This window comes from Thamnophis elegans, chromosome 14 (genome assembly GCF_009769535.1).
Source record: "Thamnophis elegans isolate rThaEle1 chromosome 14, rThaEle1.pri, whole genome shotgun sequence".
Taxonomy (NCBI): Eukaryota; Metazoa; Chordata; class Lepidosauria; order Squamata; family Colubridae; genus Thamnophis; species Thamnophis elegans.
In genome coordinates this window covers 24,597,646-24,622,428 of record NC_045554.1, presented here as the reverse complement: position 1 = coordinate 24,622,428, position 24,783 = coordinate 24,597,646, and the positions used below count along the sequence as shown (strand labels likewise).

The window sequence follows — 24,783 nt, the reverse complement described above, 5'->3', positions numbered from 1 at the left end:
CACGTGGATTCTGGGCAGCTGACCACATGGAATTGGGAGTAGGGGTGATGTTATACCCTCTCTTGGTGTTTGCATTTGAGCTTCCTGTGCCTGTGCAAGAACATGTATTGTATTGGCTGTTGTCATACTCCTATGGGGCCATGTAGGGGTTATGTCAGGGTCATAGTTGATTCTATAAGCAAAGTAGAAATCCTAGCAGCTTGTCTGAGCTAAGTTTGGTTGAAGTTTGGGGTGATGCAATGAAGGGGCTTGTGTTCTTTAAAAGACTGTTAGCCAATTCCTATTGTGGCTCAATAGCTTTGTTCTATGTTGGATCTTGGATGAGGTTATTTGCTTATGAATAGAGCTACCTAGATACTTGGCTTCTTTCCATAAGCTCTTTATCTCTTAAGTGCTGGCATCTGCTGTGGGCTACTAAGAAAAGTTGGCGGCAGCTTTCTGCCTCTAAAAACATGTTTCTCCAATTATCATCCAGGGAAATATAATATTCTGCCTTTTTACTATTTCCCAAAATACTTCATTCTTCTAGGAGGTGGGTAGATGCTAACTTTCTACAATGCAAATGAGGACAAAAAATACTCTGCCAGGGTGGAAGGCTTAACATGATTCCTGGGTTTAATTTTGTGACACACTGACCTAAAAGATGCTGTGTAATTTCCGGAGTATAGGTATGAAGTTATCAAAAGCATTGTCTTTTTCCCCCTCTCATGTGATGAGGGATAATATCAAAGGACTAAGAAAAGAACAAAGGAAAAAAGTAATAGGGGCTCTTAGCAACAGAGCAAATATCAGCAAGTTGGCATAAAGATCATTCGCTTTTCTTTAAGCAGCCTTGCTCCCAGAGGGAGCCTTTCGTTATTGGGACACACAAAACATGCACTGATTTTACGGTTTCGAGTCCTTGGGGGTTTCTTCATTTCAGATGTTTTTGTCTTGAGGAAGAGATGACCCAAATTATTTCAGATTCATTTGGGACAGAATTTGAGTGTCATTTACTAAGAGCCAAGTAAACTATTTCTCAAAAAAAAAAAAAACACCCCAAAAAACCTGGGCCAGTTTTGCTTGTTTTTAAAAACAAAATTGCTAATGTAAAATATTTATTTTTAAATACATTGCGCTTAGCAGAATGTGGATAGTTCTATCTCCCCTAACTTCAGGATTCATGTTGCCTTTTGAGGCACACCCTCCCCAAAGCAATTTACAAGGCACAACATCTTAAACAATAATTTAACAAGTTAAAATAGCATCCTAAAATATTTTGAATAACAGATGCAGCGAGCATGATAAAATACAGATGGACATCATTTCCCTGGAACAAATCTCCAAATGGAGTGTTTCGCTGTTTCATATTCTTGGTTGCTAGTTCCAGGGAGAGGTGGGAGGAGAGAGGAGGCAACATATAGGAAGTTTATTAGAGATGCACAATATTTAGTAGCCGCTCACTGCTTTCTTTCTACCAGGTGGCCCTTGAAACAGGAAGCCAACTGAGATGCTGACCTCAACTCAAGCTTTGGGGATCAAAGAGAAGACGTTTTCCTCTTTCGGTGGGCTTAAAGTGGATTGATAAGAGGACATTAATGATGAAGCTGACCTGCATGTTTTCCTTCATTCTTCTGTTTGGAGCAGCTGGGCTTCTCATTTTCATCCATCTGCAGGATCCAGAAGAAGTTATACCCCAGCAAGTCCCAGGTTAGTTCCCCAGGTTCTGCGTTCACACTGTTTTTACCAGATATTCTTTTTTTCTTTTTTTTTAAAAAAGACAAAACAAAATAACACTTATGGGAAAGAATAACCTGAAAGGTTTTCTGTAATTCAGATAAGTGGCAAGGTTCATCTTATCTGTTGAAGAGAAGTTGTGGCAAACTCTTGGAAGGTTCTTGTATGGGAAGGTTTATTCGTTTCCTCCAAACTGTACAGTGCACTTCTCTTCCTGATCAACAGTTGCAACCTTTGGTTCAATGATGGAAAATATTGTCAACGTGTATGTCTTGTCAGTTCAACAGGCAATGTTTTTTTTTGCGCTGTCTGTTCTGGGGTGATCTATCTAGCACTCAAGGGAAAACCTGGCTGACGGCAGTTTCTCAGCCAAAATGGAATCACCCCAAAATCTCATGTGGGGGAAAAGGGGCATTTTCTCATAGACCAACGAAAGACAAGTCAGAAAAATACTATCCTTGAAATTATGTTCTAATTAATAGTGAGAAAATGCATCTGTAGCCTTCCACTGAGGAATTAGTGCCGAGTCAAGAGTCTTATCAGTCATGTATATCACCAAGACGCACCTACATACTACCTTTCACTAACCTGGTGTTCCACAGTTTGTCTTTGTAGTTCCCAGAATTCTCACATGGGCTAGGATTGCCACATGTTGAAATCCCAGGAGATCTAGTGGTTCCCAAGTTGGGGAAGGTTGAAGTATATAGAGAGGATCTGCCACATTTGTTTTAAGTGGTCTGGAGAGGATTCCTAAGCTTTGTTTGGGAATTCATCTGCCCTTTTAAGTTCCTCAAAAGAGTCTTTGGGGGTTTCATGAGGACTAGGCTTTGCATTCTCATCTAGGATTAAAAAGTGTGCCGTACTTTGAATTGGTTTATAGCATGGGGGTCAAATTCAATTTCATTGAAGGTCGCATCAGGGTTGTGTTTGACCTTGGAGGGCCAAGGGGTGTGGCCAGATGTCGGGGGTACCTGTGGTGGAAGTGCTAAGGGAGGACTTCCCTGAGACCCTCACTCATTCTCATTATATCCTTCCTTCCTTCCTTCCTTCCTTCCTTCCTTTTCTTCTTTTTCCTTCCCTCTTCATTCTCCTTTCTTCTTCCTTCCCCTCTTTCCTTATTTTTCCTTCCTTGCACTCTTCCCATCTTCTCTTCTTTCCCTTTTTCCTTTCTCCTTCCCGGTCCCTTCTTGCATGCTCAAATGCAAAAGGGGAAACATGTGTCCTTTTGTTTTGTTTTGAGTTTGCTTTGATAGTCTTCTGCCAGCGAAAACGGAGCTCTGTTTTTGCTGCAGGGGGCCTGGGGTCCGTTTACACTGGATCTGGCCCCCGGGCCTGGTCTATAGTGTTTGCAGGTGTCCAATAAAAACTTTCCCCTTACCAAAGTGGTACTGTCTGAACCAGCCACACACGCAAGATTTCCCCATCAAATGTTACGAGGGTAGGAAAATATGAATGTGAAGCAATTGTAGTTGTAATCCTTGGTAGCAGCCAAGTCAGATTCCACCTCGGCATGTCTTAGAAGGACCTCTGATCTTACCGTATGTGCATTTCCACAAAAGTGCCACCATATGATACTCCCAAGGAGAAAATAATCACACCTTTTCTGAGGAGAAAATAATCACAGTTAATATAATCAGTCCAGCTAATTAGAGATAATGCCGTGTGTTGTATGTGTGTGTGGGGGGAAGGGCTAGAGAAAATCTCTTGCTTGACATGGTTGAGGAAAACAGAAAAAGAGGTTGATTAGAGATTAATACATCTACTTAATATGCAAGTAGCTCAGGTTAGAATCCCAGACGTGTATGACTAGCTGACGAGAGCTAAATAGCTTGAAATAGATCTGTACTAGTCTCCTTATATTTCTTTGTCGGTAAACATAAATTCGACAAAAAAAATAATTTGTTGTGAAAGCGGCTGCCTGCAAAGGCCCTTAGATTGGGGGCTGAAAGGCAAAAATGGAAGCAGTATGCCCAGGGTTGGGTTCTAGCTGGCGTTACTGCCGATTCACTTGTGCACTTGTGCACACATGCACAGTTTAATAGAAATTATTCTGCGCATGAGCAGAACTCAAAAATAAGATGGCGGCAGCGACTGTGGCACTGGTTCGGAGGCATGGCTGGCCTGGGTCATTGTGACTGAGTATGCGCCGTCCCATAATTGGGTAGATCAGGTTGCCTTGATAGACAAGTCCCACCAGAAAACACTTAGAAAGGGAAAAAATTAAATGGAATAGACTGAATCTGGGAGATTACTGGGATCTCTCCCTGGAACAGCTCTGGGTGATTCCTGGGAGCAAATCAAGGGAGTGAAGGACCATTTGTCCATACAGTTGTCAAAGTCAGACCTGATTTGATGGCACTTAAATAGTTTCTGAAGCAAAGTTAAGATGAGATAGTTTTGTTCTTCAGTTTTCGCTGCCTGCTCTTCGAGATGGTAGTTTGTTTATAGCCTGAGCAGCCGTGATGCAAATTAAATGAGAGTCATAAAACTTTTAAGTAATGCTTGCATTACTTCCCGCCACCAAAGTACTCCTGACAGTGGCTGTTTTTGTTGATTTGTTACCATTCATTTATTGCTTCACACTGCAACCTAATTGTAATCCTGTACTGAGAAAGCAATATCGAAGTAATTTTCCACAACATTAGTTACAATTTTCTTCTGATCCTTCAAGTGCAACAACCCCATCCTGTTGGCTTCTCTGAGCATATAAACCTTGATTACATTTATCTGTTGAAAACGAAGACTTAAAATATATAGAAACTATATGTGTTTGCAACCGCAGGTGTCATAGAAGCTTTTTCCTGGCAGTTGTCAAACGTTTTGTCCTGATATTAGGTGAAGTCCAGAGCCTTTCGTTCTGCTTTGATGAACTGTTTTGATGGACAGCTCTTTAAAAGGGGCAAAACAGAATCTGTGAGCGCTTGCGTTGAAACTATGCAACATATTTTGTTTGCTGTGTCAGATCTGGTAACTTCACCCACCACACAGAGACTTGGAGGAATATCACTAATGAATGCCGGAGTGACATTTGAAGGACTGCACAGAATGTTCTACAAGGATGATGTTTGTTTCAAAAGTTGGAGGCAGCTGAATAGATTGCCAAAAAATTATATTCGCCTCCTGAACATTTGTGTTGTTTTATTGCTGATTTCTTCCATGCTGTTTGATTGAAGTGGCTGGTTCGTCTTCATCATCCACAATCTTTGGCTTCTTTGCTTAAATTCTTAGTGAATGATTGTGACTGTAACTATCTTCGTGCATTTCCATGACATCATCCTTTTTGAAGCAAAATTGTGACATCCACGATATCACATAGATGGCACATTCCATCAAGTTATATTGCATTGTGTAGGCAAAACAAATGAAGGTTTGGACCAACAAGGAGAAAGGAAAGTGTGAAATGAGGCAAAGTGACATTTGGGATCCATCCTAGGAGTGATGCTGAGCAAAATGTTGTCAAAATAAAAGGAACATGAAAGTGATGGGAAAGAGATGGAAACCTCTTCGGTTACTTCTGCAACTTTGCTATTCTGAGGACTTATCATTCCAAGTGGAACATTGTTTAGATTTAAGTCAGGGTGTGTCTTCAATAACTTCTTCATTAAACAGACACCCACATCACTTTTCTTCCCCTCCTGTTATCCCTATGGGCACAGTAGTTATACTGCTAAAGCCCTTCCTAGGTTAGATCATCTGCCTTCTTCAGACTGACGCCTTCTAGAGGATGACTGGGAGGAGGGGGCTGCAATACCCCAGAATTTCTGACCAGTAGGTAGGGGTGAAATTCAGCAGGATCTGGAGAACTGGTAGTGGAAATTTTGAGTAGTTCAGAGAACCAGCAAATGCCACCTCTGGCTGGCCCCGCCCCCAACTATTCTCTGCCTCCCTCCTGAGTCCCAGCTGATCGGGAGGAAATGGGGATTTTGCAGTAACCTTCCTCTGCCACGCCCACCAAACCAAGCCATGCCCACAGAACTGGTAGTAAAAGAATTTGAATTTCACCACTGCCAGTAGGGAATTCCGGTCATTGTAGTAGCAATATATCCAGAGGTCACCATGTTGGGAAGGACTAAATTGGAGTGATGGTTGTGGGTGGGACTGAAAGATTCAATTCCTTTATTCCACTGCAATTTGCACTGGATAATTATAGTTCAGTCACTGCTTTTCTCCCTAACATGACAGAGAAGATAGTCAGGTTGGGAGTCATGGTACAGGTAGTCCTTCACTTAACAACAGTTCATTTACTGACTGTTTAAAGTTACAATTGCACTGAAAAAAGTGATGTATGACCATTTTTCACACTTATGACCATTACAACCTCCCCATGGTCATGTGATTTAAATTCGAATACTTGACAACTGACTCACATTTATGACCGTTGCAGTGTCCCAGAGTCATGTGATCCCCTTTTGCAACCCTCTGACAAGCAAAGTCAATGAGGAAACCAGATTCACTTAACAACCGTGTTACTAACTTAACGACTACAGTGATTCAGTTAACAAATGGGGCAAGAAAGGTCATAAAATGGAGTAAAACTCACTTAACAAATGTCTCACTTAGCAATAAAATTCTTGGCTCAATTGTGGTCATAAGTCGAAGACCTACCTGTACTGGAAAATGTTTTGGGCTGCTCAGAGGGAAGGAAAGGAAGAGTATCTCCCACTGCAGTCTGTTTGCAAAACTTCTTGTGAGTGATCTGTTGCTGTGTTGCATTTGGATGTTGTATGGAGAGGATTTTAAGCAAAATTATGGCATCTTTGCATACAACAAAATGCTTGCTAACATGTGTGGGAAATATTTAAACAAATGGTCAGGAAATAATCAAATGGTCCAGAAATCTCTGCTGAGAAAATCAACTGATGGGTGAATGAATCTATCAGATTTTAATAAAACAGAGCCAACTTCGCCAAAGATAGGAGAAGGGGAGGAGCAATTAATAAAGCCATGAAAAATGTTTGCTTGGGCAATGAAAAGAATATTTCATTTAGATTAGTCATGGAGCTTCTGTCAGTAGAAACAAAATGTTACTTTGGGCATAATTTTTATTAAGAGTTTTGAGTAAAAGATAAAAACTAACAAGAATTAATACAAAATAAAAGAAAGTAAAAGGAGAGGGGGGAAACTTCCCTCAAAAGTTGCAAATAGAAAGAATGAAAAGAAATAGAAAGGCTTCTGATTTTTTTCAGCAAATAATAAGTACAATTACAAAATTATCTTTTTCCCTGTGGTTACAAGAAAAGCTCTCTTTTTCCATTATCTACTCTATTGTTTTCTAATCTTCAAAGCCATTTTTTTTTGTTTCACGCAAAACAATTTAGCTGTTTCTAGCAACTAAAATAGATGTTGTCTTCTCTGTAATCAAGGAAGTCAGTTTTGGTCACCTCTCCAAATTCCATCATCTCAACCATTCCTCTATTGAGAAGTTTTTCCACTTTTTTTAAAAAAAAAATTTATTAATTTTCTATTAATTACATTTCTTGGTGCTTAGTAAACATAGTGTTGTCTCTTAGTAAACATAGTGTTAAGCATTTGTATTGCTTAACAATACAAATTCCCTTCTTACTCGCAACTCCTTTTTTCCAACCACTGTATGATTTTCGTGTAAGTTTGTCCATTTCTGCACAATCTAGTATCTTCTTAATTATCTCTTCATCTTGCAGTGTTTCTTCATTTTTCCAATATTGTGTGAAGATAATCCTGCCTGCTGTTTAGGACACACAATATTAAATCCATACTTTTCTTATCAAATTTTCATGATATTATCCCTAATAAAAACAGTTCAGGTTTAAAATCTACATCTTTCCCTATTATCTTTTCTAGCTGTGTAATACATCTGTGTATTTTTGCCCAAAATTGCAGCTTTTGAACATGCAATAACCACTCTGCAATTATCATGCAAAGTTCCATGACTTTTTTCCCAACTGCCTATCAATCAATCCCAAAAGAAAAATTCTATATTCAATTGTATATTACAGTCTTTAAGATCTACTGATTTAATGTATGTATTTGCATCCAAAACTTCCTGAGTTTTCACATGTCCAACAAACATGATAAAATGCCCCTGCCTTTCACATTCCTGCAAAATATATACTAGAACAGCTAATAGTTCCATGGCTTTATTTATATAAATACATATTTATTTATTTATTTATTTATTTATTTATTTATTTATTTATTTATTTATTTATATTTATATAACACAGTGGCTGTACTTACACTGTCTAGTAATTCACCATACACAGGAAGTTCAGTGATATTCTTCTTATCCGCAGAATTAAACGTTATTTAATGAGTTGAAGTTTGAAGTTTTATTTTATTTATATGCCGCCCTATTCCCTAAAAGGGACTCAGGGCGGCGAACAACTCCAACGGGAAGGGGAACATACAAATACAAAACAGACATTTAAAATAACCAACAACCACACCTGTCGAGAGGGGAAGGGAGCTCATCAACCCCAGGCCTGCCGACACAGCCAGGTTTTAACGGCTTTTCGGAAAGCCAGGAGAGAGGTGAGGGTCTGAATCTCCGTGGGGAGTTCGTTCCAAAGGGCTGGAGCTGCAACAGAAAAGGCCTTCCCCCGGGTCATAGCCAGATGGCATTGGCTGGTGGATGGAACCCGGAGGAGGCCGACCCTGTGCGATCTAATGGGTCTTTGGGAGGTATGAGAATTCCTTCTCATTATATAATAGCATTAAGGATAATGTAAAGTATGCAAATAAGATTTCAAGTAAAATAGAAAGTGGAAAGGTATTTTTTCTTACAGATATTAGGTATAACAGGAACTATTAGTATAACTTTGGAGATGATACTAAGCTGATAGGAATAGCTAACACCCTAGATGATAGCCTCAAAATGAAATTCAATGTGGAGAAAAGTAAAGTCTTACACTTAGGCAAGAAAAATCAAAAGGACACATCTAGACTAGATGAAACCAGGGTTAATAGCAGTAACTGAGAGGGATCTTGGAGTCTTAGTGGACAACCAATTAAATATGAGTCAGCGGTGTGTGGCGGCAGCCAAAAAGCCAGTGCAATCCTAAATTGCATTAATTAAGAGATACAATCAAGATCAAGTGAGGTACTAATACCACTCTATAAAACCTTAGTAAGACCACACCTAGAGTACTGCATCCAGTTTTGCTCATCACACTATGGAAAAGATGTTGAGACTCTGGAAAGAGTGCAGAGAAGAGCAACCAGGATGGTTAGGGGATTGTTGACTCAAACATATGAAGAATGAACTGGGCATAGCTAGTCTAGTGAAGAGAAGGACCAGGGGAGACATGATAGCATCTTCCAGTATTTGAGGGGCTGCCACAGAGAGGAAGGGGTCTACCTGTTTTCCAAAGCACCTGAAGGCCAGACAAGTAATAATGGATGGAAACTGAACAAGAAATAGGGAGAATTTTTCTGACAGTGAGAACAATCAATCCCATGGAACAGAAGTTGCCTTCAGAAGTCAAGGGAACTTCATCACTGGAGGCTTTCAAGAAGAGACTGGACTGCCATTTGTCAGAAATCATGTACAGTCTCCTGCTTGGACGGGGAGTTGACCTACAAGGTCCCTTCCAATTCTGTTATTCTGTTAAACTGCTGGTGTTATATTTATAATGAAGAATATATTTTGTACAGGGGGTGATTGTTGGACCAAAAAGTTTACGTTTGCAGCTAAAGAGTTGGCCATGACCTGCATCACTTTAATCCCGAAGACAGATAAACAAGCCAGATATGGGAGCTGCCCATCATTACTGCACTCAGCCATGAGCTCTCTCAGAATAATGGCAGCTCTTTGAACTATGGGAAATTGCAAATCCTCCCCTCCCTTTGCTTACCAGGACAGAATTCTCTCTGCTTACGCCTGAAAGGAATGGCTTCTGCACAATTCTGGAAACTCAGATCAATTTTGGAATGATTAAGATAAATGACTGCATTGGAAAGCTAACCTGGAATAGACCAGGCTGACAATCCCAGGTTGGAGTCTGTGGAGACCACAGAAGTTCACACAGTGCATGACAGTTTAGGCTTTTTTTCTACAAATAAATCAGTACCCAAACATAGATTTTAGAACATAGAATAACAGAGTTGAAGGAACCTTGGAGGTCTGCTAATCCAACCCCCTACCCAAGCAAGTGATGGCATAATTCCAGTCTCTTCTTGAACACCCTTAGTGATGGAGCACCCACCACTTCTGAAGGTTAATTCTGGTTAATTGTCCTCACTATTAGGATTGTTCTCCTTAGTTCTAGGTTGAATCTCTCTTTAATGATCTTCTATCAATTACTTCTCGTTCTAGTCTCAAGTGCTTTGGAGAATTATTGTTGCAGTTTTGTACCACAGTAGATTGAACACAGTCGTGAAACCTTAACTTCCCCCCAAATATTAATTTTAGTATCCCAGAGTTGTTTGGGAATGGGGCATCACTTAAATCAACCATTAAAAAGAGCTAGCAAACAAATGCCACTGATTTATTGATCTTGTGTCTTTGCTGTGTACAATGAACTGTTTTAGGCACTCTGGCATCCCCCAAAGTGGGTGTACATTTCTATTCTCTACATTAAGATAAAGAAGAAAATGATCTTTTTGTGGAGCTGTGATGCCCTTTGTTTTGCTGATTGTGGCCTCTTGAGATGGGAACTCTTGGGAACTAACTTACACACACACACACACACACACGCACGCACGCACACACACACACACACACAGAGAGAGAGAGAGAGAGAACTCTTAATCCCAGGGTCGTGGGTTTTCTGGTAATGAGCAGATGATAGATTGGATAGGATAGGATCCAGATGTATAGGCAATGCTCAACTTGCAACAACAGTTGCTTCAGGATGGTTGCAGTGTCCCTGGGGGGGTCACGTGATTCTCTTTTGTGACCTTCTGACAAGCAAAGTAAATGGAGAAGCCAGATTCACTTAACAAATGTGTTACTAACTTAAGAACTGCAGTGTTTCACTTAACAACTGGGGCAAGAAAGGTCATAAACTGTTCTGACCTAGCTTCCTGAGAAAGTATAAATCACAGTCTTAGTCCCCAAAATCCTCTTTTATTTATACGGCTGTGAATTATGATCATTCACAGTCCGCAAGGCTTCACAAACAGTCTGTGAAGATTCTGACAAATGTCTGCTCGAGTTGCCACAGTCTTTCATGAAAATGTTGATAAACACCCACCTTTATTTCCCTTGGAATGCTGCCAGACACCTAATGGCCAAATGCAGAGCAAGGCCAAACTTAGCCCAGAGTCCAACAGAACTTTTCAAAGCTTGAACCGACCAGATGAACTAATTGCTTCCTGCAAAAGCTCATGTCCCGTTCGCTCCTCTTTTATGTCTTATGGGAGGGGCGAATCATCTCCAAGCCTTACTCCTGAGTCGGCCCTTAATTTTTCTTGCCTTCTGGCAGCTCTGCGCATGCGCACACTGGGAACAGCCTCCCATTGTTCTTCTGCTTTGCTGATGTCAGACTCCGGAGGGAGCAAATAGCTACCAGATAGCCCTGGTCCCCTATCTGCCTCCCGTGGCATGACAAAACCGCGCTCGTCAAAATAGCGGTGATAAAACCGCATCGCTAAAGCCGCGACGTCATCACCGCCACGACAACAGCGCGGCGACAGAAGGGCGCTTTAAAACAGTGCGGCGGCAGAAAGCCGATTTAAATTAAGGTAAGGGTTAAGATTAGGTTTAGGGGTTTGCTTTAGGGTTAGGTTAGGGTTAGGTTTAGGGTTAGGTTTAGGGTTAGGTTTAGGGTGCTGAGTGCTTCGGAAGGCGCGGATTTGCCCTCCGCGGTTATGTCATCGCGGTAGGGTCACGTTTTTCCTTAGCGCTTCAGATGGCGCGGATTTGCCCTCCGCACTTATGTCGGCGCAGATAAGGGCTTCGTGGTTTTGTGGTGGAACCTCTGCCTCAGACACAGAGCCTTCGTCCGAGCCTTTCCCAGACTTCAGGACTTGCCCATGTTCCTCCTCAACCTCCTCACTGTCCGAATCTGCTGCCAGCTCCGCAGGCCGTCAGTGGACTACAACACAAAATGGGACCAAACTTACTTAACAAATGTCTCACTTAACTACATAAATTTTGGGTTTAATTGTGGTCTTACATCAAGGATGACCTGTACTTTGTTTCATGGGGAAATTCACCTATTCACAGAAAGGCTGTTCTTGTCCCAACATCTGTAATGAAAAAAGCCAAATAATGAAAAATACATCCAAAGATAGTTTTTGACTTACTTCTATTGTAAAGTATCCAGACGGAATATCAAAATCTTAAATAAATAAGCAAAACTTAAAGAAGATATTGTAAGCACAAAGAGGTTACAGAGTTAATTTTTACTTAATGTATAACTTAATTCTGTAAATTCTCACGCAACTCCCTTCAGAAGCATTTGCTGAAACAGTTTCATGCTTAATTTCTCTGATATTGTTTTTTTTGAAAGGGATCTTTTTTGTTTGCTTTTAAATTGAATATTGTTTTATATGATATTGGTTATGAAAGAGAACGGTGCTACTTTTGGGCTGTAAAATTATTTTATAAAAACATTAAATCCTCATTACTACTTTAATATTTCAAGTATCCAGTAAAAATTGAGTTTGAACAGATTAGAAGTGTTTTTATTCTACAGATTCCAATATGAGAAAAAGTCTTTTTAAAAATGTATTGGATAATTTTTCTTGCCTCATATATTCAACATTAATCACTTCTGCAGGCTTTTCGGTCTCTCGCTCGTGTCTAAACATTGTTTTAGAGACCTCATAATGTTCAAACCAAAATGGATTCTCATAATAAATTGCTGACTTCTTCCAATGGAAAGCATTGAGCTAAATTATAAGTTTGGGCCCTGCATTCTTCTCCATTGGGATAATAAAACTGATGCACACAAGATACCTGGATGTGCATCTCTCTACGGTGGCAGGTTTAAGCTATCTTCATTTTGAAGAAGGAAGGGCAGAAAAAACGGTAAGGCAGTTGTGGCTTGCCTATCCCAAAGTTACAATGGCACTGAAAAACACAATTTATGATGGTTTTTCACACTTATGCCCTTTGAAGCATCCTTGTGGACATGTGAACAAAATTCAGGTGCTTGGCAACTGGTTCATATTTATGACCATTTGTTGTGTCCCAGTCATCTTTTGTGACCTCCTGACAAGCAAAATCAATGAGGAAATCAGATTCATTGTATTTAAGTACAATGACAATAAAGATTATACTTATACTTATTCCCTTAACAACCGGATTGCTAACTTATCAACTGCAGTGATAAGTGGCAAGAAAGGCTGTATATTGGGGCAAAACTCACTTTATAATTGTCTCATTTAACAACAGGGCGCCATTGTGGTTATAAATGAAAGACTACCTGCTCTATCTATCTATCTATCTATCTATCTATCTATCTATCTATCTATCTATCTATCTATCTATCTATCTATCTATCTATCTATCTTATCTGTCTTTGTGTGTGTGTGTGTGTGTTTGTGTTCCAGCATAACTCTGGAACGCCTTGGGCAATTTCCACCAAATTGATACACAGATGATTTACTCTGGGGAAAAATATGGGGGGGGGGAAGACACCCCTAACACCACTCGGGGTGTGTGTTCTGTTAAGATACAGCCTGTTGTGTCTTAAAATGGCTTTTACTGTACTGCCATAAAATGGCTTCTACTGTACAGTGCAATGGAGTTGCCATGGTAACGTCTTCACAGTACTCCACAAGGGGGCTCCCTCTGGTAAGAGGGAAATTCCAACATTAGAAATTACATTTGGTCTGGGCATTTTCCTCCTATAAATACATACCCGAGCAATGCTGGGTTATCATCTAGTGTTAAGATAAGACAACCTTCTCAAAGGCAAAGAAGATGAGAAAAACTAAGGACTGGCAAACCTCAGTCTAAGAACAACCATTCATTACAATCAATTTTTGATGGTGTCCAGTGTCGAAACTGGACTGTGGTGCCAGAAAAAGATTTGCTTGGCCAGTTTGTACCTGCCTGCCTTTGTCATGCAGTAGAGCTCTGTGAGGTTTTATGGAGGGAAAAGGTAGGGTGTTTGCTCCAGGGGGAAGGTCGGGAATCATCCCAGTTAAGATTTGTTTCCCGCTGTTCATTGGAGTTTGTTTGAATTCCAGAGCCCCATCGGCAATGCCCGGCAACTCACGGCAATCGATTATTCCAAACATATGCACACATCATGTTGGGTACAAATTACAGAGCGTGTACACAGCTCAGTGATAACTGCTCATTTCCATAATGCTCTTCTACTCCACAATACACAGCTTGTTATCTGCACAAGGAGCTTGAAAAATATCTTGACAAAGCAATTGAGGATAAATGGAAAGCTATATGTAATCCAGAAGAATGCACCTTTTAAAGATATTTAAAACAATAGGATGGCATGGGGTGCTAACGTTTCCAAACCATCAACATGGCCTAGAATTCTGAAGGACCTAAAGTACAGGCAGTCCTCAACTTATGACCACAATTGGGCCCAAAATTTCTGTTGCTAAATGAGAGTTTTGCCCCGTTTTATGAACTTTCTTGCCACAGTTGCTAAGCGAATCACTGCAATTATTAAATTAGTCACATGGTTGTGGAACCTCTCTAGGACCAGCATGTGCACACCATTCAAAAAGGGGGGAAATTACATTTTTTCAATGAAGATTGTTCTGCGCATGTACAGAACAGAAACTAAAGATGGCAGCACCCAGGATAGAACCAGTATGGTCATATGTCTGGCCGAATTTTTAGATTTAGATTTAGATTTAAAGTTTATTTATATGCCGCGATTTTCCCTGGGGGGACTCAGGGCGGCTTACAACTTAAAAAAGGGGGGGGGAGACAAACTTTTAACATATAAGACAAATACATAATTAAAACACAACATTCATACTATTCGGGCGGGTTGTAGTCTTAACCCCAATTGCTCGCGCGGCTGCATTCTGGACTAGCTGAAGTCGCCGAATACTCTTCAAGGGCAGCCCCATGTAGAGCACATTGCAGTATTCCAGCCTAGAGGTCACAAGGGCACGAGTGACTGTTGTGAGATCCTCCCGGTTCAGGTAGGGGCGCAACTGGTGGACCAGGCGAACCTGGGCAAATGCCCCCCTGGTTACAGCTGACAAGTGATGTTTGAAAGTCAGCTGTGGGTCCAGGAGGACTCCCAAGTTGCGGACCCTGTCTGAGGGGCGTAGTGTTTGACCCCCCAGCCTGAGAGATGGAATACTAGCCAAATTGGTGGGAGGGAAACACAACAGCCACTCGGTCTTATCTGGGTTGAGCACGAGTTTGTTAGCCCTCATCCAGTCACTAACAGCTTCAAGTCCCTGGTTCATCACTTCCACCGCTTCATTGAGTTGGCACGGGGCGGACAGATACAACTGGGTATCGTCCGCATACTGGTGGTATTTTATCCCGTGCCGCCGAATGATCTCGCCCAGCGGTTTCATGTAGATGTTGAAAAGTAGGGGGGACAGGACTGAACCCTGCGGCACCCCATATGTTAGGGGCCTAGGGGACGATCTCTGCCCTCCAACTAACACCGACTGCGACCTGTCCGAGAGGTAAGAGGAGAACCACCGCAAAACAGTGCCTCCCACCCCCACCTCCCGCAGTCGTCGCAGAAGGATACCATGGTCGATGGTATCGAAAGCCGCTGAGAGGTCAAGGAGAACCAGGATGGAGGCATGACCTCCATCCCTGGCTCTCCAGAGGTCATCGGTCAATGCGACCAAAGCGGTTTCTGTGCTGTAGCCAGGCCTGAAGCCAGACTGGAATGGGTCAAGATAGCTAGCTTCCTCCAAGGACCGCTGGAGCTGAAAGGCCACCACCTTCTCAACAACCTTCCCCACAAAGGGGAGGTTGGAGACTGGACGATAATTGTTAAGAACGGCTGGATCCAAAGATGGTTTCTTCAGGAGGGGTCTCACCACCGCCGCTTTAAGTGCGGGGGGAAAGACCCCCTCCCGAAGGGAGGCAGTAACAACCGCCTGGATCCAGCCCCGTGTCACCTCCCTGCTGTTAGCAACCAGCCAGGAGGGGCACGGGTCCAGTACACATGTGGAGGCACTCACAGCTCTCATGGCCTTGTCCACGTCCCCAGGGGCAACATCCTGAAACTCAACCCAGGGGTGGTCTACCAGATTATCCCCTTGTGCCTCGGCTGGATCTGCAGAATCGGAGTCCAACTCCGACCGAAACCGAGCAACTTTATCCGCTAAGAACTGGACGTAGTCCTCAGCCCTACCCTGCAGGGGATCCTCCGTAACCCTCCTACTTAGGAGGGAACGGGTTATCCGTTACTGCCTATTCGACCGAACCTGTCCGTACTGGTAGAAACCCACCTCTGGTGTTGAGTCGATAAACATCCTGTAGCCACCGAAGCTGTAATTGGGAGTGCTCTCTATTCAGACTTAATTGAATAGACATACTCAATATTGTGTAGTAGTAGTAGTAGTAGTAGTAGTAGTAGTAGTAGTAGTAGTAATTAACTTACTTCCCCTTGAACATTTCACCACTAAATAGATACCAGAACACTACAAATTCTCTTGTGAGAATTTCACTGACATTTTCTTCTGCTTGGCAAAGATTTCAAAAATAATTTCTCTTATGCTAAAATTGAATGAGAATTGGTAGGAAAGGATGCAGGAGAATTTGAGGTGCCAACTATTGGTAACACTAATATCCAAGAACTATGAGGAATGACTTCCCATTTATTCTGTGTTTCACGCTCAGCTCCATGAAAGGGAGAAACACACTGTGAGGGCGTGTATTTTTCAAGATACATAGGATTGCTAGAAAGCATTTTACATACATTTATAAATAACAAAATTGCATATAATTTTAGATGACCGGAATGGAAAATGACCTTCATATTCTTAGCCCAGTGTTTCTCAACGTTGACAACTTGAAGATGAGTAGACTTCAATTAGCAGTTTCCAGGTTTTCCCCACCCAAACGAAAGTCCAAGCCCCTGCCCAGCACTCTCATGTCTGTCACATGGTCCAGGCTGCATCCAAAGTGGAGATGCCTCCCAGTCACACCCCTCCAGGTACAGGGTAAGACGTCCTTGACTCTCTGAGAAAGGAATGTTATGATGACTATATCCACCCCACTCCATATAATCCCCCCTCCCAGTTTCCCAGAGCAATAAATGTGGCAGGTCTGAAGGCTCAATGCAAAAGGTGGCTTCCAGGCCTGACACCAGCGTCTTCAAGAGTGACAACTTTCAATTAAGCTGTTCTTCATCAATTTATGCCATCCCTCTTTCAACAACTTGCCTCCAGAAGTTGTGAATGCTCCAACACTGGAAGTTTTTAAGATGTTGGATAACCATTTGTCTGAAGTGCTGAAGGGTTTCCTGCCTAGGCAGAGGGGTTGGACTAGAAGACCTCCAATGTACCTTCCAACTCGGTTATTCTATTCTACTCAAGCCGTCAAAGTTGGCCATCAACACACATTATGACAATAAATTTGAAAAGTTAACTTGTGTTTTGTTACAAAGTATTTTCTCTTCTTTTAAGGACCATCCAGATGTCTCTGATCATGGCTCAGAGATGACTTGTGAACCCTTTTTAAGACGTGCATCTTCCTGATGGCCTTTATCTCATCCGTAGCCCATAGAAGAGGCAGCTTAAAGTCATATTTAGCTGTTCTACTTCAAAGGAACTTTTTATGCCAGCTTATTTTTCTGCCAGTTTAAAGACTGGAGACATGCCGGTTATGGAAGAGCACTAAATCTCTTCCCTCTCAGCTTGGGAACACCCCTAGTCATAATGTTTGAAAGATAAACTAAAAAAATAAAAATCTATGAGCTTTCTCTATGCCATGTTTGATTTAATACACTTCGATCATGTTCCCTCTCATTTATCCCTTTTGTAGCAAGAGACCCAGATATTAGAGTCTTCTGCACATTTTTCATCTCTTATTACAGTACATCCTTCCACAGAGAGGCCAACCACAACTTCTTATCGTACCCCAGATGCAACATTTGGCATTATAACATCCACAGTTTTATTTATTTTTATTTCTTCCTGGTTGGTATTTAGAATGAAATCCACCTTAGAAATTGTTGAGAATATTTGTAGTTCGGGCAGGGTTGGTATTCAGCAAGTTCTGACCAGTTCTGGAGAACCGGTAGCAGACATTTTGAGTAGTCCAGAGAACTGGCAAAGACAACCTCTGACTGGCCCCGCCCCCATCTATTCTCTGCTTCCTGACTCCCAGCTGATCAGTAAGAAATGGGGATTTTGCAATATCCTTCCCCTGGAGTGGGGAGGGAATGGAGATTTTGCAGTATCCTTCCCCTACCATGCCCACCCAGCCACGCCACGCCACAGAACTGGTAGTAAAAAATTTTAAATTTTTAAAGAGCCGAGGTGGCGCAGTGGTTAAATGCAGCACTGCAGGCTACTTCAGCTGACTGCAGTTCTGCAGTTCGGCTGTTCAAATCTCACAGGCTCAGGGTTGACTCAGCCTTCCATCCTTCCGAGGTGGGTAAAATGAGGACCCGGATTGTTGTTGGGGGCGATTTGCTGACTCTGTAAACCGCTTAGAGAGGGCTGAAAGCCCTATGAAGCGGTATATAAGTCTAACTGCTATTGCTATTGCTATTAAATCCCACGACTGAGTTCGTGTTGTAGGTTTTGACAAAGCTTATGGTCTCCGAGCTTGCTGCTCAGTTCCCAGGTGTTTCATTACCAAACTAGGTAATATCTTCAGTGGGGTTTTGGGGTGAAGAATCTTGTTCGTTCCTAAAGGGCCTAGGAGGTCACATGGTCTTGTGAGTGATTGAATCACAAGACACTGAATCATGAGACTGGTTGAATCACAAGGCAGATTCTGATCCTGTGACTTCTGACTGGTTGCTGTGAGGTGCAGGATCCAACAGGTGAGGGGGGTGGTTGGTTCTGTCATTTTTTGGTGGGTTAGATTATCAGCTTCCTTATTGGTTTGTACCCTGGTTCTAAGTCAATGTGTTTGTTGGTAGAACGCCAAGTTTCAATGAACTTGCATGGCCGATGACTTCAGTTTGGTCCCAGTTGAACTGGTGCCATTTGTTGTCAGTGTGACTGGTGATCAGGAACTTTGGAGTGATGCCATTAGATGACCAGCTGGTGTTCATAACTTCTGGTTTTTAACTGTCATCCTATCTGCCCGACATAGAACTGGTTACAATCATTGCAACTGATTCTGTATTCACCTTTTTTTATAGCTACCCCAATCAGAATCAACATCTTTATTGAATTCTGCGTCCACGATTTTGCCTAGTTATGAACAAACAGCTCACATCCTATCTCAGTGTAGATTGAATGTTAAGATGTTTCTGCCTGCGTGCATCATTTTACATTTACTTAAACTGCAGCTGCTGTTTGTGGAGTTCATCCAATTTAAAGAAGTCCTTCCGGGGCTCCTCCCAATCTTTTGGGGTTTTCTTTCTCTGAGTTGTGTCATCTACAGCTTAACACAAGTCAAGATCAGAATCAAGAACACAGAGCCCCAGAGGGTCTGCTTCTGACTTCGTTTTATTGAGAAAGTTGCCTATTTACTTAAATTCTTCATTTTCTTTTTTTTAAAAACCAATTAGGAAATGGAAGATTTTTATATTATGTGGCCACTAAGTTTGCTTAAGAGTTTTTCATACAGAGCTTTGTCAACAACTTTGAAAATTCAAGTATATAATGCCGAGGGGTCCTCCTCACCCTATGCCTATTGATTTCTCTCAAAGAACTACATGGTCAATGAGCTAAGATTTACCTCTGTGGAAACCATGCAGATTGTCCTTCTGATACTCAATCACTGCTTGTTTGATTACAAATGTTCATCATGGAGCCGTAGCAGTGCAGTGGTTAGAATACAGTACTGCAGGCTGCTTCTGCTGCCTGCCAGCTGTATGCAGTTCAACAGTTCGATCCTGACCAGACTCAAGGTCTCAGACTCAACCTTCCATCCTTCCGAGGTGGATAAAATGAGGACTCAGATTGTTGAGGACGATAGGCTGACTCTGGAAACCACTTAGAGAGGGGTGGAAAGCCCTGTGAAGCAGCATATAAGTCTAAGGGCTATTGTTATTTGGGAATGTTATGTGGTTTTGCTAAGAGGCCAGCCCTCTCACATTGGAGTCCTTTACAAGTCTCAGATAGATGCTGTCAGGATCATGTCATAGTCTATCAAGCTATCCTAGAGTACCTTCTGTTGTTGTCTCAGTTTAGTTCAGACGTTCTAATCCAGAGGTCTTCAAACTTTAAGACTTTAAGCAAAGCTGACTGAAGAATTCTGGGAATTGAAGTCCACAAGTCTTAAAGTTGCCAGGTTTGGCGACTCCCGTTCTAATCTAATTCAATCCCGCAGGATGTTCCAATCCAATCCGGCAGACTCAGAGGACTGTCCTATGTCTTCCGCAGTGCACACAGATGCAGAGAATTCCTTCAGTCTCTTTACAATCTTTACAATCCCATAATTTTCCATTATTTTTTAATTAAATGAAATTAAATGTTCCCCTCGCACATATGTGCTAGTCATTCCTGACTCTAGGGGGCGGTGCTCATCCATTTCAGAGCCGAAGAGCCAGTGCTGCCCTAAGATGGCTCCATTGTCATGTGGCCGGCATGATTAAATGCCAAAGGCGCACGGAACGTTGTTACCTTCCTATTTTTCTACTTGCATTTTTTACATGTTTTCGAACTGCTAGGTTGGCAGAAGCTGGGACAAGTAACGGGAGCTCACTCTGTTACGTGGTGCTAGGGATTCGAACTGTCGAACTGCCGACCTTTCTGATCAACAAGCTTAGCATCTGAGTCAACGCGTCCCATATTAAATGTATACACCATCAAATCAATGGTGGGTTTCAATTTAATTTGCTACCAGTTCACTCATGCGTACGTGCAATGCTTCTGCATATGCACAGAAGCTTATGCACAGAAGCATCCGGGTGGGTGGGCAGAGCTTCCCGCCGCCACCATTACCAGTTCACCCGATTTGGGATGAACCGGCAGAAACCCACCTCTGCATCAAATCCAGCAAACTCATAAAGTGAGCTATGTGTCAGGCCTGCAATTATATTCCTTTTAGAATTTTGGCCTGCCACACTTTCTCTTATTTCATTGTTCTGTTTCTTTAGTATAGTTGATGGGAGGGGAGAATAGAAGGAGTAGGATTGTGGAATGTACTGTTTTCATTCTTTATTAGAAGCCAAGGTCATCCTTTGTCTCCGCACCAGTACACCTGACTGGAAGCAGCTGGGTGTGGATGCCAGCATGGAGAAAGAAGATTGGACCATGTGATGGATTGTGGGTGTGGGGACAAGATCATGAACTTTTAACAGGGTGGAATTCTGATGTCATTTCCAGAATTGGGATTCCATAGCACGATGCCAACATGCCTGTCTTATTAAATTGGAACTTTAAGGATAGTTTTGCCTTTGACTCTGATTTAATTCTGCATGGTATTTGGAACGCTGACATTATGATCAAAACAAAACATCAGTTGTAGCAACAATTCTTTTTGTTAAGCATTCTTTTTTTTAAAAAAAGAAAGAGGTAAGCATCAAAAAACACTGAAACCCAGTTTCTATTTTGGCATTTTCCAACATTGTCCCTCCTTTCTTTTGAAACAGTGAATTGCATTTCATCTGTATGGAAACTGCCTTTATTCCAGCAAGGGGGTCTCAGGGGCTGCAGGATGGATGGGGCTAAAGCAAGCTGGGACTTAGTCCATGCGCTGGCTCCGGACTTTTGGTCAAACAGCTGATCAATGATTGGAATAGTCAGGGAGAAAGAAATCACTAGGCAGATTTTAAATGGATTCTGTCCAAGAGAGCTCAAAGACGAATGCAAATGTTGTATGGATGAGGATGTGGCTGGCATAATTAAATTTCAAGAGAAGAGGGGAGATGTGCCAATGGCTCTCCTTTGGACTTCAGGGTTGGAGGAGTATTGGCTATGCCATAACTAACACAAGGAGTAAATCAGGTGCAATTCAGCCTTTGTCATCAGTGATGGTGGAAAGAGAAAATTCAGTTGTGTTTTCTTCTGCAAACATTCTGCAATTTCCTGGAAGAAGGATTTCTTTTCAGAAGACAAGCATGCCTAGTTTATCAAGGTGCTTCAGATAATGTTATCCTTTCTGCATAAACAATAACAAGTTTGTTTTGTGTGTGTTGGCGGCTTGGAATAATTTCCATGGAGTGGGATAATCTATATTTTCTCCTTAATGCCTAAATTGAAACCTATTGAAACAAGAAAACACTTTACCTCCAGCCTCCATGGCTTCAAGCCTTGAAAGGAAGAGCAGAGATTGCTTATCAGATTTTCAGGAGAGACTGAATTGGTGGGATAGCTTATAACTTAGAAAAGAGAAATAAAATTTAAAACGATCATGATAGTTTAGAGAAATGAGCTGGAAGTAACAAAATGAAATTTAACAGTGAAAAATACAAAACACTCCACTTAGGAAGCAGAAATGAAATACACTAGTACAGAGGTGGCAGCTACATGGTTTGGTAATAATATTTGTGAAGAAAGATTTCAGGATAATAACGGAATGCAACCCGAATATAAGTCAGCCGTGTGTGGCAAAGAAGAGAAAGCAAGAGCAATGTTAGGTTAGGAAACCAACTAGGTTTGTGCTGGGGTATGTGCAGGGCCTGCTACTTGGAAGAAAGCCCGGACTGCCCAATCCTGGAACCAGAATGTGGCAAGCCACCTTATCAGACATGCCAGTGGCACTAATGAATATGGAGAGAGAGACCAGGAAAAGCTTATGGCAATATTGACTCTTCCTGATGATTTAGCACACTATAAAAAAGATGTTGAGACTCTAGAAAAAGTGCAGAGAAGAGCAACCAGGATGATGAGGGGACTGGAGACTAAAACACGATGAATGGTTTCAGCAACTGGGCGTGAAGAGAAGGACCAGGGGAGACATGATAGCATCTTCCAATACTTGAGGGGCTGCCACAGAGAGAAGGTGGGTCAAGCTGTTCTCCAAGGCACCTGGAGGCCAGACAAGGAATCATGGATGGAAACTGATCAAGGAGAGATTCAACCTAGAAATGTTCTGACAGGGAGAAATATCAAGCCATGGAACAGAAGTTGCCTTCAGAAGTCGTGGGAGCTTCATCAACTGGAAGCTTTCAAGAGGCTGGACTACCATCTGTCAGAGATGGTGTAGGGTCTCCTGCTTCGGCAGGGGAGACTCATTATTCTCCCAGTTACCTCTCATGTCTCCCCCAGTACTATATTACAGTGGTCTCCGACCTTGGCAACTTTAAGACCTGTGGACTTCAACTCACAGAGTTCCTCAGCCAGCAAAGCTGGCTGAGGAACTCTGGGAGTTGAAGTCCACAAGTCTTAAAGTTGCCAAGGTCGGAGACCACTGCTATATTAGATGCCAATCTTTCATATGGTTCTGAGAGGTGGTGGCTCTTGTGTTATTTGTGCTAAAATCGCCTTTTAGACCAGGAATACTGATTAAAGTATTTCTGACGAGTGACTGGCCAGTTTTCATTTCAACCTGTGGAATGAAGATAACTCCCATCACCTAACTCTATGCACAAAAATGGAAGGAACTTTGATTCCTACCATGGCCAAATGGTTGCAGAAGTGGATGGAGTTGGCTGAAGTGGCAAAACTGACCACTTTGATTAAAGAAAAGAACAGAAGGGCTTTTGTTTCCACTTGGAGACCACTTCTGAACTTTGCTTGAGGTGGAAAAGAATGAAATTATGACTTTGGGTTTTACTGAGTAGATTGATAGATCTTTACAGAAATTGCTGGTTCTTATTATTATGAAAAAGCAAAAAGTTGTGATTTGATGTTAACGCCTTATTTTACTGCAGCAGAGAGAGTCAATGCTTCTTTTTCTTCTTTTTTCTTATCCTTCCTCACTTCTCTTCCCCCCTCCCCCCCTGCTTTTCTATTTATTTTTGTATTTTGTATTTTACAATATTTTATAACTCAATAAAAATGTTAAACTGGAAACTGGAAAGATAAATCCATCACCTCTCTGAGCCAATTCCCAGTTCCCTTTGCTTTGGTCTGCTATCCAAGGATGGTTCAATGTTGCTTGGGGCCTGAGAGCAGAGCTGCCATAAATGCTTCTGAATCCTATTGTCAGGTCTGCATCACATCACTTCAGCCCCTGTTCACGTGGATGGTATCCTGCCATAAAAGGGAAGGGAGGGAGGAGCAAGTGGATACAAGGAGGGGGGTTGACAGAATGAGAGGAACCAGAGGTGCCATCCCCAAAACAGCTTGAGAGATTCAAAGTCACAAGCCTGGGAATGGAATGAGGAATGCCTACCAAAAGAGGCACCAACATGTGGAGCTATTACCAATTTGAAACCTTATTGGACACCTCCAAGATGACCAAGTGGGGGAAGGCTTGGGAGAAAGGAAAGCTACTGGGATTAAGTGGGAAATCTCCCGATCTGGCTTTGCTGCGTTGTAAGCATTTGGCAATAGTAAAAGTATACCTACAGAGGGAGTCGAGGGTCTTTCTTTCCTGAGCTGGGACAGATCTGACAGCTATTTTCCCAGCCACAATTATGGTCCAGAGGCTGCTTTAGCCGGGATCTTCTGTTCTTTTTGATCTCTTGAATTCTTCTGTCTCCACCTCTAGAGGATTTTAAGAGGAGGAGGCCCAGATGGTTTGGTTGGTTTCCCCACACCCTGAAGAAAGCTGGACTAGATGAATCCTGTGAATCATTCCAACTCCATAGTTCTATAATTAAAGGTGCTTCAGTACCACCTCCCTGAATCTTTTGGCAGGAATTAGGAATCAGACTTTACTCCCCGATTCTTCCTAGGATGAATAAAACGCATATTCTGGTTCTCTGTCATTTATAACAATCTTTCCATATTGGAATTGTACAAAAGAGATAAAGCAATAGACTTCTGGGGGAGGAGCCTGTCGCCGACGGGAGCTCAACGGAGCTCCTCTCAGAGTTCTGGTCTGTATATCTTATAAGATCTATAGATATCTCCCCTTTCTGGCAGAAAGGGGCAGGGAGAAGTTCAGTCGTTAGGATCTCTTTGTAATTCACAGCTTTTTTCTTCGCTGTGAACGGAGAAGAGGTTCAA

At 42.1% G+C, this 24,783-nt stretch overlaps 1 protein-coding gene across 1 annotated transcript in view; it reads left to right on the top strand.

Moving 5' to 3' along the window:
* Positions 1–1,528: 1,528 nt before the first annotated feature.
* Positions 1,529–24,783, top strand: part of CHST8 (carbohydrate sulfotransferase 8) — a 223,113-nt gene continuing 199,858 nt past the window's right edge. Inside the window, exon 1 of the mRNA XM_032230232.1 lies at positions 1,529–1,689. Within this exon, the coding sequence (XP_032086123.1) occupies positions 1,578–1,689 (112 nt within the window). The 5' untranslated portion in view covers positions 1,529–1,577. The remainder of the gene's footprint in view (positions 1,690–24,783) is intronic.